Genomic DNA, 15,422 nt, shown 5'->3' with positions numbered 1-15,422 from the left:
ACGGCTATTTATGTCACGTATGTTGATACTCGCAAACTCACTCATAAAAACCTATGGGGAACTTCCCGTTGATCCAGAATCATGAAATTTGGGAAGAAACAAGATTCCACGGGGATTTATGGGAGTGGCACAGGAGTGGTTGGGCGACGAAACACCACTTTAGAAGGAATGGGCAGGATCCTGGGTAGGACGTCCCTCATTTCAGGGCAGGATGAGAAATAATCAAAGCGCTGGCGGAGGATACGGTTCAGTTGTTCCAGTACGGGGTAATACTGGGTGACGAGGTGGGGTGCTTCTTTGTAAATGATTCTTGGGGTTGGTTGGAGGACTGGGGAGGCGTGTGAAGATATGGCACAGGGGAGTGTTGTCTGTTTGTGAAGGGCTTTGTTGAGGCTTGCAGCATATGGGCAAGGGAGTTCTCATCACTGCAGATACATCATCCATGGGTTCCTAGGTTGTACAAGAGGGATTTTTTTTGGTGTGTTGGGGATGGCAACTGTCGAAATGCAAGTACTGTTGGTGGTTAGTAGGTTTAATGTGAACAGAGGTATGGATGTAGCCATCAGAGAGGTGGAAGTCAACGTCGAGGAAGATGGCTTGTTGGGTACAAGGGGACCAGATGGAGCAGATGGGAGAGAAGGTGTTGACGTTGTGAAGGAGTGTGGGTAAGGTGTCTTGCACCTCAGTCCAGATCATGAATGTATCATCAATGAACCTGAACTGGAAGGAGGCTTTCCTTTACATGGCCCAACAGGTTGGCACAGGAGGGTGCCACATGCACACCCATGGCTGTACTGCGGATTTGTTTGTAAGGAAGGAAGATGGACTCAGGTGAGAGATTCTGGGAAGGGCCTATGGATTTCAGTAGGGACTGAAGATTGTTGTATTGCCGGGATGAGATCTCTCCATCAGAGCTTGAAGGTGGAAGTCAGAGTTGGTGTAGGCCTTCCATCAGGTAGTCACTGCGACGCATCACAACAGTGGTGCCCTTCTAAACTGCTGCAGATGGGTTCATTAGCCCAACAGGATGACTTATCAGAACTTCAGGACCTAAAGCATCTCATAGAAGTGAGGATATAAGGTTTGACTTCAAATGCACACACCACAGTATTTATCTTCCTAGGTAAAACATACGCCTCAAAAGCTGGGATAAAACTACCAGTACCCATCCGTTTACCTTTTGATCCTCCAGGTCAACATGCAGATTGTCAGTTCGTACTGATGCCTTAATGGAAGATGACACTCTGCTTCATGCACGTTTATTAGTAGGTGTGATAGTGACACACACACACACACACACACACACACACACATATATATATATATATATATATATATATATATATATATATGGGACCCAAAAGCAATGAGAAGTTTTCTCTAGCACTTGACAGAACATTTGTTCCGAATTCTCCCGCTGGGTACCTGCACTACCATTTTGTTATCAGTTGCTTTGGTGATACAGGTGTGCAAACATTATTGTGGTCGGTGTGACTGTTTTTGTAAGCACTGTTTCACATGTTCGGCGATTTTTCAATGGCAGACTTTAATACAAACTTTATAGCTTCACGTTCTGTTTCCTGTTTCAGAAATCAGCAACAGAAACTGTCGCAATGTTTAGTGCGGGCTATTGGGAGAAAGCTTTGAGCCAGGCAAGGGTTTAAGAGTGGTTTTCTTGTCTGAAAATGGTCAAATGTCAACTGAAGACGAGTCACGACGGGGCCGTCTCTCAACTTCCAGAACGGACGAAAACATTGAAAAACTCCGTGTTGCGACTATGTGTGATCATCGTAGAACAAAGCTGAATTGGCGGAAATGACTGGAATATCCTCAGTTCATGCCAACGAATTTTGACTGAAGATGACGCAAGCTGCAACAAAATTTGTTCGTGTGTGCCCTCTGACGACCAGGTAACCAATTGTTTATGCGTGTGCTGGGAATTGAAAGAACAATTAGCAACTGATTTGGATTTTCACGCAAAAAGATAGTACGGCCGACGAATCATTGCGTTATTGATGCAGCCCAGAAAGCAAGCAACAATCCAGCCAGTGGAAGACTCCTTCCTCACCAGTATCAAAGGAAGCCTCGCAGGTGAGATCCCATGTGAGAACAATTTTTTTTTTTTTTTTTTTTTTTACATCAAGTGGATTGTCCACTGAATTCGTTCCCTAGGGTGCCGAAGTTAACCGATAGTACTATTCTGAAGTGCAAAAACGATTATGTAAAGCAGTGAGAAGCAAGTGACATGCATTGGGGCAATCTGGAGATTGGCTTTTGCACCACGACAACGCCGCTGTCTGGAACCGCGCGACCGCTACGGTCGCAGGTTCGAATCCTGCCTCGGGCGTGGATGTGTGTGATGTCTTTAGGTTAGTTAGGTTTAAGTACTTCTAAGTTCTAGGGGACTGATGACCTCAGATGTTAAGCCCCTTAGTGCTCAGAGCCATTGGAACAAGGCCGCTGTGCACACAGAATTGAGTGTCAGGTAGTTTTTGGCCAAAACTTAAATGGCAACAAATTCTCACCCACTCACCGGACCTGGCCCCCTGTGAATTTTTTTCCCCAAGAATGAAAAGAAACCTAAAAGGGAAGCGTTTTCAAGGCATAGAAAGGGCAAAAGATCTGTGGAATAACTGAACAGCATCATTTAACGAGTTTTTAAAAACTGTTTCCACCAATGGAAACAACGTTGTGCCTGATAGACACCATTTTGAAGCTGTTTAAGCTCTGAAATTTTTCTGTCAAATACACGATGTTTTGTGAAATAACCCTCGTTATTTTTGGGTCGCCCCTCATACTTGAGATTGTCACATGTATGAAATGCTTCCGACGGATCAGTATCAAGCATCTTAAGCAGCACAGTTCAGTTTCTTACATTTCTACTGCAGTTACAGTCACTCAGGGTAATTTTTCACCAGTCAGAGTATCTTTGTACAATTTACTGTTTTTGTTTCAAATTGCCCGTGTTCCACCTACTGGCAACACACTGAGGTGACAAAAGTCATAGGACACCTCCTAACATCGTGTCGGACCTCCTACTGCAAGGGGCAATGCAGCAATTCGACATGACATTGACTCAACAAGCCGTTGGAAGTCCACTACAGAAATATTGACCCATGCTGCCTCTATAGCTGCCCATAATTGCGAAAGTGCAGGATTCTGTGCAAGACCTGATCTCTCGATTATGTCCCCCCATAAATGTTCGTTGGGGCTCATGTCGGGTGACCTGGGTGGCCAAATCATTCGCTCGCACTGTCCAGAATGTTCTTCAAACCAATCGCGAACAACTGTGGCCCAGTTCAAAAAATGGCTCTGAGCACTATGTGACTTAACATCTATGGTCATCAGTCCCCTAGAACTTAGGACTACTTAAACCTAACTAACCCAAGGACAGCACACAACACCCAGTCATCACGAGGCAGAGAAAATCCTTGACCCCGCCGGGAATCGAACCCGGGCGTGGGAAGCTATGGCCCAGTGATGTGGAGCATTGTCATCCATAAAATTTCCGTCGTTGTTTGGGTACATGAAGTCAATGGCTGCAAATGGTCTCAAAGTAGCCGAACGTAATCATTTCCAGTCAATAATCGTTTCAGTAGGACCAGAGGACACAGTCCATTCCATGTACACACAGACCACGCCATTACGCATCCACCATCAGCTTGCACAGCGCCTTGTTGACAACTTGAGTCCATGGCTTCGCGGGGTCTGCGCCACACTCTAATCCTACCATCAGCTCTTGGCAACTGAAATCGGGACTCATATGGCCTGGCCACGGTTTTCCAGGGTCCAAACGACATGGTCACAAGCCCACGAGAAGCGTTGCAGGTGATGTCCCCTGCTAGCAAAGACACTCACGTCGGTCATCTGCTACCATAGCACATTAGCGCCAGATTTCGCCTGACTGTAATAACGGATATATTCGTCGTAAGTCCCACATTGATTCATGCTGTTATTTCACTCAGTGTTATTTGTCTGTTAGCACTCACAGTTCTACGTGATGTTCTATGGCGGACAATGTGTATGTTACGGTGAATGGATCTCCAACAATCGCGAAGCACAACAAGTACTAGGCAAATTTCGAAATTCCATTACTTCTTGTTTAACTCATCCCATGGTGTGATCATAGATGGGAACACTGCACGGTTGTAATTCTCTGCAATTTACGCTATTTCTGCCTGAACTGCCACCTATCAACTTCCACTAAGACCTACTCCTGTCTAACTGCCGTGACTCTCTCTTCAGAGAGTCTGCGTGCGAGCTTTAATCGATTTCCTCTTCGCCCATGCCAGTCCCAGATTTGGCGTAATACTGAAGGCCCCTCGCCATCTCACTGGCTCTAATCATGCACTGTTTTTCAGAAGTTGAGAGGAGGGAAGTAGGCCTTTGTTGTAAATTCATTTCGTGGGCCTGCTGTAGGCTTTTCATGACGTGAATGTGCCCCTTCCAGAGATGCATTCCCTTATCCCCCTCTTACTTTCGCTCTGAAATGACATTTACGGCTTACAGTGTTATTTCTTAAGCGAGGCTGGCGTCTGTATGGCGCCACCAGTGGGAAAGATTTCCTTCTCCATGACTGCACCTGACATTTTATGTAAGCCTGTTGTCGTGCTCTGATACTCTAACACTACCTGCCTCCCACGTAACTGTTACCTAGTTATGCTCGTGAAGCTTTCTCCTGTTATTAACTCTTAATACTTGGCTGTCATTTCTGTGGACACAAGAAGTGATGCATCTGATTTAGATCCTCTAACTAAGTCTTTTGCAGCACTTTTTCTAAAAAAAAAAAAAAAAGTTCAGATGGATCTGAGCACTATGGGACTTAACAGCTGAGGTCATCAGTCCCCTAGAACTTAGAACTACTTAAACCTAACTAACCTAAGGACATCACACACATCCATGCCAGAGGCAGGATTCGAACCTGCGACCGTAACGGTCGCGCGGTTCCAGACTGAAGCGCCTAGAACCGTTCGGCCACTCCGGCCGGCTTTTTCTCAAAAACAAAGAGGTTAGCGACCTGCTCGAAACATGACCCAAATCGCTATCCCCAAAACGAACAAACACATCAGTCTGCTGGTTTTGGCTAATCTTTCTTAAACTCTTATCAAATCCAGTCATGACCCTGTCACAGGTTGGTTGGCTGTCTGATTAATTTGGGTTAGGGGACCACACTGAGTTCATTGGTCCCATCGGATTAGGGAAGGATGGGGAACAAAGTAGGCCATGCCCTATCAAAGAAACCATCCTGGCATTTGCCTGAAGCGATTTAGGGAAATCACGGAAAACCTAAATCAGGATGGCTATACGCAGGTTTGAACCGTCGTCCTCCAGAATACGAGTCCAGTGTGCTAACCACTGCGCCACCTCGCTTGGTCTGTCACAGGCAGCAACAGTACCCTGTAGTTGTTAAGTAGAAAACGCCCCAATCCGGATACAATGTTATAATTTATTTCTGACTTTTGAAGCTGCACTTTGTAGACAATGTTACTTACTGTCTGGGAACACAGCCAGTAAAACATTAACCAAGCTGGCAGTCACTCGAGAAGATTGGTGTCTCACAGCAGCCAAAGAGACAAATGGATCTCTGCCTTCGTCACTGCGCGTAATCTAGCACTATCGGTCATTGTCCAGAAGTTCCTGCAGTAAGCGCTTGATGTGACTGAAACTTCCTGGCAGATTAAAACTGTGTGCCGGTCCGAGACTCGAACTCGGGACCTTTGCCTTTTGCGGGCAAGTGCTCTACCGACTGAGTTACCCAAGCACGTCTCACGCCCCGTCCTCACAGCCTTAATTCTGCCAGTACCTCGTCTCCTACCTTCCAAATTTAACAGAAGCTCTCCTGCGAACCTTGCAGAACGCACTCCTGAAAGAAAGGATATGCGGACACATGGCTTAGCCACGGCCTGGGGGATGTTTCCAGGATGAGATTTTCACTCTGCAGCGGAGTGTGCGCTGATACGAAATTTCCTGGCAGATTAAAACTGTGTGCTGGACCGATGGGCAAAGGTCCGGAGTTCGAGTCTCGGTCCGGCACACAATTTTAATCTGCCAGGAAGTTTCATATCAGCGCACACTCCGCTGCACAGTGAAAATCTCGTTCTGGCTTGATGTGATTGCTGCGGGACAGGACCAGGTTGCTGAGACACATCACAAAATCATGACGCTATTTGTGCCTGCGCCAGAAAAGAGAAAAAATACTTTTCTTCATTGAAGCTGGTAATTTCCAATGCATTTATCGAGTCAAGGGCACCACCAGGAGTGTCCTTTCCATTGCTGGAGCTGACGATCACCTGAGTGCGTTCATCACTGACAGGCGGGATCCCAGGGGCTATGTTTCATGTAGTTGCATTGGAGCTGTGGCTGTTTGCAGCGATTAGCATGGATATAGGAACTTTAACCTTCCTAGTAATCTTGAGGCCAGTATGCCCCCTTCCCTCGCATGACTGGGCAAGGCCTATTTGCCTATGTTATTGAGGGGAAAGTTCGTTTTACAGAGCATGAACTGAACACTGAATTTTTCAGATGTGTACTCTGCAACGCACCAAAATTCTGGATCCTCAGTGCAGCGAGTGTCGAACACACACTTCCAGTTCGTCGAGTAAACCATGAGTTAACATAAACATTAGAGAGGATCAAACCCAAACAATACTGTCTCACTCGACCTTCGGCCACCTGTGTTGCATTGTTCCAATTGCAGAATGTTAGCTCATTACTAACTCGACCATCCACCGCATTCCAATAGCCCAATGACTGCTTGTAGGTGTTCTAATGACACTATTTTATGTTTACCACTACAGATCTATAATAAAACTTATTCTTACATAACAGCAATCAGATCGATGGGTTTTGGCGTGCAACAACAGTAATTTTTCAGTTTACATCCAAAACTATGTATTGTTTGTGAACTTATCATGCCCTAGTATTTTTTCGAAATAAATTGATTATTATCTGCTAATGGCAACGGGGGTCGGAACTGCATATATCTAATAGTGAGCTCAGCATGAGGCTACGGAGCATGGTTGAACTACTTAGTCGACGAGTGACTCACAACAGTACTACAGTGCTAATGGTGTTGACACAAAGCTGAGCAATGTCAATGATAAACAAAGAAAACATTGCACTATATCTACAACAACACTTACCGAAGTTGACATTTCGTCAGAAAGGAACTCGAGGAATTTCGCAGTGTGAGAAAGAAGTGGTAGATGAAATACGAGGGTAAGTCAATTATTATCCGAAAAGTAGTTATTTTACTGTCATCAAACAGGAAACTTTCAAGAACATTTTTCGACTTGTTCCATCGTTATACAAGCTTCCTGATGCCCTCATGAAAGATGGTTCTCAGTTGAGCTGCGAGCCAGGAATGCATCGCTTCTTTCACTGCTTCGTCCGAGGCAAATCGACGGCCCCTTAATGCCTGTTTGAGTGGACCAAACAAGTGATAGTCAGAAGGGGCAAGATCGAGACTATATGGATGATGACCCAGCACTTCACTTCAGATTTGTGTTTCTGGAGCGTTTCAGCAGTGTGGGCAGCAGTATGCGGACGGGCATTGTCATGCAACAACACAACACATTTTGACAGCAATCCTCGGCGTTTGCTTCGAATTGCAGGCTGTAGCCACGCAGTAAGCATCTCACTGTAGCGTATACTGTATATTGTTGTGCCCCCTTCCCCATAACGCTCCAGTAATGGACCTTGTCCATCCCAAAAAACCGTAAGCATCAGTTTTCCTGCGGACGGTTGGGTTTTGAACTTTTTCTTGCACGGCGAATTTGGATGTTTCCATTCCATACTCTGACGTTTACTCTTTGCCTCATAATGATGGATCCGTGTTTCGTCACCAGTAATGATCCTGTCTAAGAAGTTGTCCCCTTCGTTACCATAGCGATCCAAATGTTTTTGCAGATATCCAAGCCCGTTTGTTTATGAAACTGTGTTAGTTGTTTTGGACTACATCTTGCACAAACTTTATAAAGCCCAGGTCTGCTGTGGATGATTTCGTAGGCAGAACCGTGACTAATTTGCAGGCGATGTGCCACTTCGTCAATAGTTAATCGTCTGTGTAAGGTTTGTATGGTTTCTTCATTTGTGGCGGTAAACGGTCGTCCGGCTCCTTCATCGTGCGTAACACTTGTGCGACCATTTCGGAATTTTTCAATCCATTCGTAGACACTCCGTTGTGGCAAAACACTGTTCCCGTACTGTACCGAAAGTCTTCGATGAATTTCGACCCCTGATACGCCTTCCGACCACAAAAAACGGACCACTGAACGTTGCTCTTCTTTGGTGCAAGTCGACAGCGGAGCAGCTATGATTAACAGCACGGCAGCGATAACGAACCTAACCTAGCGGCAGTGATCACTGCCTAGCAGCTTGAAAATTGCAAAGATATAACAAATAAACAAAGCATGCGTCATCAACGTAAAACGACAATGCTACCAAAATAAACAAAAATATAACTAAATTGCAGATAATAATTGACTTAACCTCCTATTAGCTTTTCTGAATATGAATTAGTGGAATGTGTGGTGTTGTACATGCTCGACTGTACGGACAATGTACAACAGGATTACAATGACGACGATACGTGCTTAACAAGTGAAGGAGATATTGAAACAGGTGTCGTGCCACGTAGTTCATTATTTTTTGTCGGACAGGCAGCCACATCTGCCGTCACCAGTGAAACGTAGTAAAAGACAATCGTTGTCCAAGGATCGGGCACTAAACGTAATTACATACATGGAGGATCATCCGAAGCATACTATAAACAGTTATGAACAGATTTCCAATAAGTCCAGAGCAATATGCAGCAATGTGACCGGAGATTCAAGGGAGACAAGACGCACTTGTTACAAAAACTGGTGTTTGCGGATTTCAAGGATTCTCGATACCGTTTGCAGGATACGCATCATAATGATCTACTGCATTATGCACATTAAATTTCGCGTGACACAGATTACTGTGATTTTAAGGGAAGCAGTGGTCGGTTGCATAATGCTACAGAATTACTTATAGAAGACGTAAGATAACGAAATTCCAAACAAAGCGTTAACTTGACGATGCACATTAAACTGCTGTATCGGCCCGAAAATTTGTAGATGAGATAAACAAACTTATCCTATCGTTCAGTAAGGAATTCGTTTTCACCTCCGACCAACCGGGATTTAAAGAGGAAATGCATATGAAACGAACCCTGGAAATTAGGGGTACGAAGAGAGTTATCAAGATAAACTAACATCATTGTCTTAACGCATTGGCATACAATTACGCCGACTGTTAATCTGGATGATAAATAGGCTGGGAAGTTATTTATCGTGTTACGAAAAGTTCGAAGTGCTCTGTATCTTACGATTCTTTCTTGAGTGTATGATCTTGTAAGGACAGTAGCGAATATTTACGTCGTAGTAAGTAAGGGTAGGAGAATGGGTGTAAGAGAACTATGTTATGAGCACTGCTTTTCGCCAACAACTGGTCAAAATAACTTGCTTTCGCTTGATTCTTGGTCTGCGTATAAAAATCAGTCTTTTAAAGGAAATTATCCCTCCTGAAAAGTGTGTGACGCTGCAATTCATACCACCTGGAACCACTGCACAAATGCAGCCTTTGGGTGTTTGTTTTTTCCATGCCTATAAAACATATCACATTATCTACAGCTACGCCTTAAAGGAAAGTCAGTTTCACGATAAGCTCCACGACAGACTTTCGCATTCGGTTGCATGCCATCATATTTCATCAGTTCCCATCATTCCATTATACCAATATGAGTCTATATGCATTCCTTAAGTATGGATACCTAGCACGGTTTGTAGCTTCCCGAGTTGTTCTCCCGATCTTGATGGTGGGAACCTTTGTGATCATTGTGACGCTCCATTTTTCATTCGATGTTCATGATGCAAGTTAATGGTTTGTTCTGAACACTTCTCGAATGTCGACGAAGTCCATTTTGGGAAGTGTAATACATTCATTCCATAGAATAACCACGGCATAACAACAAACCTGGGAAGCATGACCCGGCTGCACTGACTGGCGTCCAAGCAGTACCATATCAGCAACAACAAAACTCTGTTCAGCTCGGTGACTACAACCAGGCCCGGCTGACTGGCCACCGCGTTTGACTGGGAGGGGAGGGGGTGAGGGTTCCCAAAACACCAGTGGCAGGCGATTACACAGCAGCGAGCTAAGGGTGAATAGTGACTGTGGCACTACATCGAGCCAAGCTGAAGCCAAGCCAATGCCTTTGCCCAAAATCAAGACAGGTACCATGACTTTTCCACAGTTTCTAGACAAAATGCAAAAATTCCCGGAGTTTTTCAGAACACTGGACACACTGATATAGGAAGATAGGATAGTCGTAGGGTAGACTTGCAGCACAAAAGGGGAAATAGCATACAAAAGCTTGGGGTTCTGCGTTTGCTAATGATGTGCTCATTAAAGAACATAGAATTCTGGGGTGTATCTGTCTTAAACTAAGTTGGTAACTGCGGTGGAGTCATTGGCATGCTAGACTTTTTTTTTTGTTTCAAACATTATCAGTTCAGAGAAATGTGAAATTGAATACTGTTCATTACAAGGGATATAAGAATTTTATAGTTACTGGTCGCTGCATCATCAAAAGGAATTACGATCATGTTCGTGTTTCAGAACCATGGGTACTAAAGTCAATGTACCACAAAGAATCTAGTATAGGTCATAATGTTACACAGAACGTCAATTTCTTGGCAAAGTTTTTCAATACGTCTATGTTATGTAATCATTAACTACGCCCTTCGAAAAGTAAAAGTGATAAAAAAATTGGTGACAGTTCCAAAATGGAATTTTTATTTTTAAATTTTTCTTAAATTTCTGCACTGACATGCAATACTAAACTTATAAACATTTTAGTTTTAAAAAAAAGTCAAAGTTCTTAATGTGAAATAAACGAAACAAAGGGCATGCTCAGGTACTGTGAAGTCACACTCCGATATGCGCTTACAATAAGGTTCATTTAAAATACAATTTCTTAATTTTCTTCTTGTGCAACACACATCTTCGTTCCTCACTGGTAGTGATACAGTGATTGGTGCTGTTGCGCAGCAGAATGGTTTTACTGCACGTTTCAGTTTTTTAAAAGGTTCTACCAGGTAAGCTTAGAACACTGTGGGTTAGCGCTGGGCTGGTGTGCCAGCTGATATGTCTGAAAGTTGTACGACGAATGCAACAGACCTCAGAGCAATGCAGCCAGAAATGCAAGTGCTGCTGTACTACTTAACAAGGGATTGTGAGGTAAAGCTACGCAAATTCACCGCCCAAGTGCCACTACAAAATCACACTTAGAAAGAATGAAGCTCAGCGACCCAGAATATTTACTGAATCACCACAGCGAGGCAAGGAGCCCTGACGGGTCCGGTAAACGAGGGTAACTGCGCTCATACACTCAGAGTCACTGCATCTTAGGGGTAGGCTAGGGGCCGGGCGGTGTGGCCGAGCGGTTCTAGGCGCTTTAAGGCCGGTTCCCACTAGAGCGCGGCAGCGCGGCGTGCGGCAACGGCAGCGTCAAGCGTTTTCCGCTTTGGCGCGGCGGCTCGCGGAATTGGCGTTCCCACCTGGAAGCGGCAGTCGCAAGCGGTAGCCAATGACGGGCAGCCACTGAGGTACGGGTGGGGGGCCCACTGAAGGGCGCTTCAACGTTCACCTTGGAGACAGGTTCATTCGCTAACATGGCTCGTAACGGTGACTTGGAATGTGCAGTTGCAGTGCTTTTTTATGTGTCCATGCAGTGCGGAAATGAGATGAAATCTGCTGCAAATACGGCAGTGCAAATGATTAACGAAACTCTAAAATTATTCGAAAGAGGAACAAAAAGGAAACGTGAGGAATGGTTTGATGTGACAGAGTACCATAATATGCGGTATGGTGTACACAACAAAACTGTGGCCCATGCTTCGCGTGTGTCATTTACAGCAGCAGTGACTGAACTTGCGTCTGCTGTTGCCACGCATAATACAAGAAGAATGAAACACGTAGTGTGGTGCATCTACATTCTGTGCAAGGCTCTGGAAACATACCACAGTGACAAGTCCCGGCGCAGATACTGGATATGCCCACTCCTTCGTAGTAGAGGTGAAGAAGGAGAGTTTCACACCCTCGTACGGGATATGAGGGAAAAGGACATACAGAAGTTCTGTATATATTTTCGAATGACACCGCAGAGGTAAATATATGTCACATTTGATATTCATAATTGAACTGTTAAGCTGTAGTATGCCATGATAAAGATGCAAGAGTCAACAATATTTAAAAAAAATTAAAGGATAAGTCTGTAGAACAGCTAAAGAGGCATGCTACCTATTTCTAAAACACATAAATTATATTGTATTATGTGAAAGACAAGAATGGGTGAAGACGTACCAATTTTTAAAGTTCTTTAGTTATTTTCTTATTTACATAATATTCTTTCATGTACTTCATAAAAATTTTTGTCTTGTATTAATAGATACGATGAATTACTGTCCATGATTGCTCCGCACATCACGAAACAGACGACAAAATTTAGAAAACCAGTCACTCCGGAGGAACAACTTGCCATGACACTCAGGTACAGGAAATTTCAATATTTGAAGCTGTTTTAAATAGAGTCCCAGCTAGCACTCAAGCTTATTTCAAGGTGGATATTGAGTTTACGTTCAGTTGAAAATTCAAGATTGAAAAATCAACCTGTTACACAGCTTGTTTCAAGGTGGGTATTGAGTTTAGGTTCAGTTGAAAATTCAAGATTGAAAAATCAACCTGTTACACAGTTTACATCAAGCTGTAAAAATCTAGCTTGAATTAAAATAATTTTCCCAAGCTTGAAATAAACTGTAATTTCCCTGGAAGGCTGTACAGCAGATGCGCGCGCAGCATAGCTTCCATAGACGTCCACGGGAAGCGCCACGAGCGTTTATAAGCCGTGACGTAAGGGTGTTGTGTGTGACGTCATGACGGCGCGGAGTTTGGTTTGAGTGTGGCTGTCTCCAGTTCTGTTTTATTTTATTTACTTTTCTGAGCCTTGCTATGTTTACGGCCATTTTACCTTTGTGACACGCGTTAATGGTTGTGGTTTGTTGACAAGTTTGTTTTATACTAGAAAACAGTTCGGTACGTTAATGTTACAAATGTTAAATATTACGTAACGTAAAGTTACGTTTACAGCCATTTTACCTTTGTGACGCGCGTTAATGGTTGTGGTTCGTTGACAAGTTTGTTTTATACTAGAAAACAGTTCGGTACGTTAATGTTACAAATGTTAAATATTACGTAACGTAATTAATTAGGTTCAATAAATTCAGATTAATATTTATATAGCTTAAAACAAGCTGTAAATACCAGGCTGTATTCCACGTGTGTAGATACAGCTGGAGCCAAGCTTTATAAGTCAAGCTTGAAATATAGCTTGAACTCTGCCAACTTTGATGTTTATTTCAAGCTAGAATCCAGCTAACAGGCTTGAATATTCCAGCTTTGATCAAGCTTATATACTTGAACTTTACAGCTGGAAACAAGTTTGAAACCGGCTTACTGTGCTATCTGGGGTTAGCTGAAATTGCTGTTCGTTATTTTTGTATGCTGTTGCGTATGTGTGAGAGCTCAGTTAAGTAATGTAGTGTACTACTCTACTGCATTTTTAAAATGTGTTTGTGAGACGAATTTTCTTTCATGTTACTACGATCTAGCTGAAACTAATAATAAGTCTGATCAGTTATGCGACATGTACACTATTTTTACTCGCTGCATTCATCCTGCAATGAATTTTGCAAATCAAAAGATACACGCAGAGTTAATTACAGAAGCATATTAAGTTACTACTGTCTCAAGCAGTGTTGAGTACATGTCAGCAGCTTAAATTAATTTTGCTTTTAACGATCATGGAACGCCGTGTAATTACTAGCTGGTGCTGATAACATATTGTACAAATAAGTTCTGCGTTTCATCTAAATCTTAGTTAGGTTACCATTACTTTTCCGTGCACTCATATGATATAATAATCTGGAACAGTCTTGTTCGTGTCAACTGAAGATGTATTATATTTACTTACAGATATCTCGCTCATGGAGACACACAGCAAATGATTGCATTGAGTTACCGTGTTGGACGATCAACTGCATGCAGGATTATTCGTAGGACCTGCCAAACACTATGGAATGTCCTCCAGCCTAAGTTTCTTCCAAAACCAACAACAGACGATTGGTTAAGCATTGCTTACGATTTTCATACAAAGTGGCAGTTCCCAAACTGTGTAGGGGCTATCGACGGCAAACATGTCGTAATGCAGTGCCCCGCAAATTCTGGATCAGAATACTTCAATTATAAAGGGACCCACAGTGTGGTGTTAATGGTGGCATGTGATGCCAATTACAAGTTTACGTGGGTGGACGGACATTGGAGCTGCAGGAAGAGACAGTGATGGGGGCACTTTTGGTTACACAGAATTTGGAAATCGCCTCATGAAGCAATCATTAAACTTGCCTCCGCCATCTGTGCTGCCTGGTACTGACGTCGTCCTGCCACATGTATTTGTTGCAGACGAAGCTTTCCCTCTGACACCAAACATCATGCGACCATATGCAGGCCGATCGAAGGACGCCCTATCGCCTTGTGAGGCAATTTTTAATTACCGTCTGTGCCGGGCACGCAGGTTAATTGAAAATACGTTCGGCATTTTGACAACGAAATGGCGAATATTTCGCCGTGCTATAACGGCTGACGTAGAAACAGTGAAACTAATTATGGCAACCGTGGCCCTTCACAATTGCTTGAAAGACTGCGACCAATGGGAACGTTCATCCAGCGGATTGTACTGTTCACCTGGACTTGTAGATAGTGAAAATGGCGTTGAAGAAATTATACATGGCACCTGGCGTCAAGGTGTATCGCAAGAGGATGCAATTAGAGATGTTCGATCTTTTGGGAAAAGAAATTACACCAGAGTATCAGAAGCTGTACGCACTGCCTACAGAGACTACTTTGAAGACCAGCTGGCAAGCAGGTGTTGTTACTCGTGGCTGTAAAGGAGTGTAACATTTAAAAATAAACAAACTGAAATAAGTGAAACCAGTAATTATTTAGCATCCATATCCTGTGACATAGTAGTAAACTTCTTTTCGGTTAAAGCTCAGTAGGCCTACATAGAATATCGTAATTATTACGAATAATTGTGACTCTATAGTAAGATTTCTGCTGCCTACAGTAATTTGTAATTTCATGGCACATTTACGCAACTGCACTGTTCTGGTTCCTTTTTGAAAACTGAGTTATGCTATTTCTGCATATATCTACATTGTTAATTTTTGTCCCAGAAACCAACTTGATGGTTCTGAGATTACAGTGTGGGGTGCAATCTTGGGTAAGAAAAGGAAATATATTACTGCACTTTAGCAACGAGAAGGCACGCATTATTGTGC

At 43.4% G+C, this 15,422-nt stretch overlaps 1 protein-coding gene across 2 annotated transcripts; it reads left to right on the top strand.

Moving 5' to 3' along the window:
- The first annotated feature begins 11,690 nt into the window (after positions 1-11,690).
- Positions 11,691-14,973, top strand: LOC126092391 (uncharacterized). 2 transcript variants are annotated; one of them, XM_049907958.1, is made up of 3 exons: positions 11,691-12,193; positions 12,476-12,577; positions 14,059-14,973. In XM_049907958.1, the coding sequence occupies exons 1-3, from the start codon at positions 11,700-11,702 to the stop codon at positions 14,423-14,425; spliced, it is 963 nt and encodes a 320-aa protein (XP_049763915.1). In that variant the 5' UTR covers positions 11,691-11,699; the 3' UTR covers positions 14,426-14,973. The 2 variants fall into 2 exon arrangements, with proteins under 2 accessions (XP_049763915.1, XP_049763916.1); XM_049907959.1 differs by lacking the exon at positions 12,476-12,577.
- The last annotated feature ends 449 nt before the right edge of the window (positions 14,974-15,422 follow it).

Source organism: Schistocerca cancellata, chromosome 7, assembly GCF_023864275.1.
Source record: "Schistocerca cancellata isolate TAMUIC-IGC-003103 chromosome 7, iqSchCanc2.1, whole genome shotgun sequence".
Taxonomy (NCBI): Eukaryota; Metazoa; Arthropoda; class Insecta; order Orthoptera; family Acrididae; genus Schistocerca; species Schistocerca cancellata.
The sequence above is the reverse complement of the archived record's forward strand: the minus strand, read 5'-3'. Positions and strand labels throughout refer to the sequence as shown.

Excerpts from the sequence above, each read along its gene's own strand:
- LOC126092391 (XM_049907958.1), top strand. The coding sequence starts at position 11,700 with ATGGCTCGTAACGGTGACTTGGAATGTGCAGTTGCAGTGCTTTTTTAT. Across the intron at positions 12,194-12,475 it reads TTTCGAATGACACCGCAGAG|ATACGATGAATTACTGTCCA; the intron begins GTAAATATATGT and ends TTGTATTAATAG. Across the intron at positions 12,578-14,058 it reads CAACTTGCCATGACACTCAG|ATATCTCGCTCATGGAGACA; the intron begins GTACAGGAAATT and ends ATTTACTTACAG.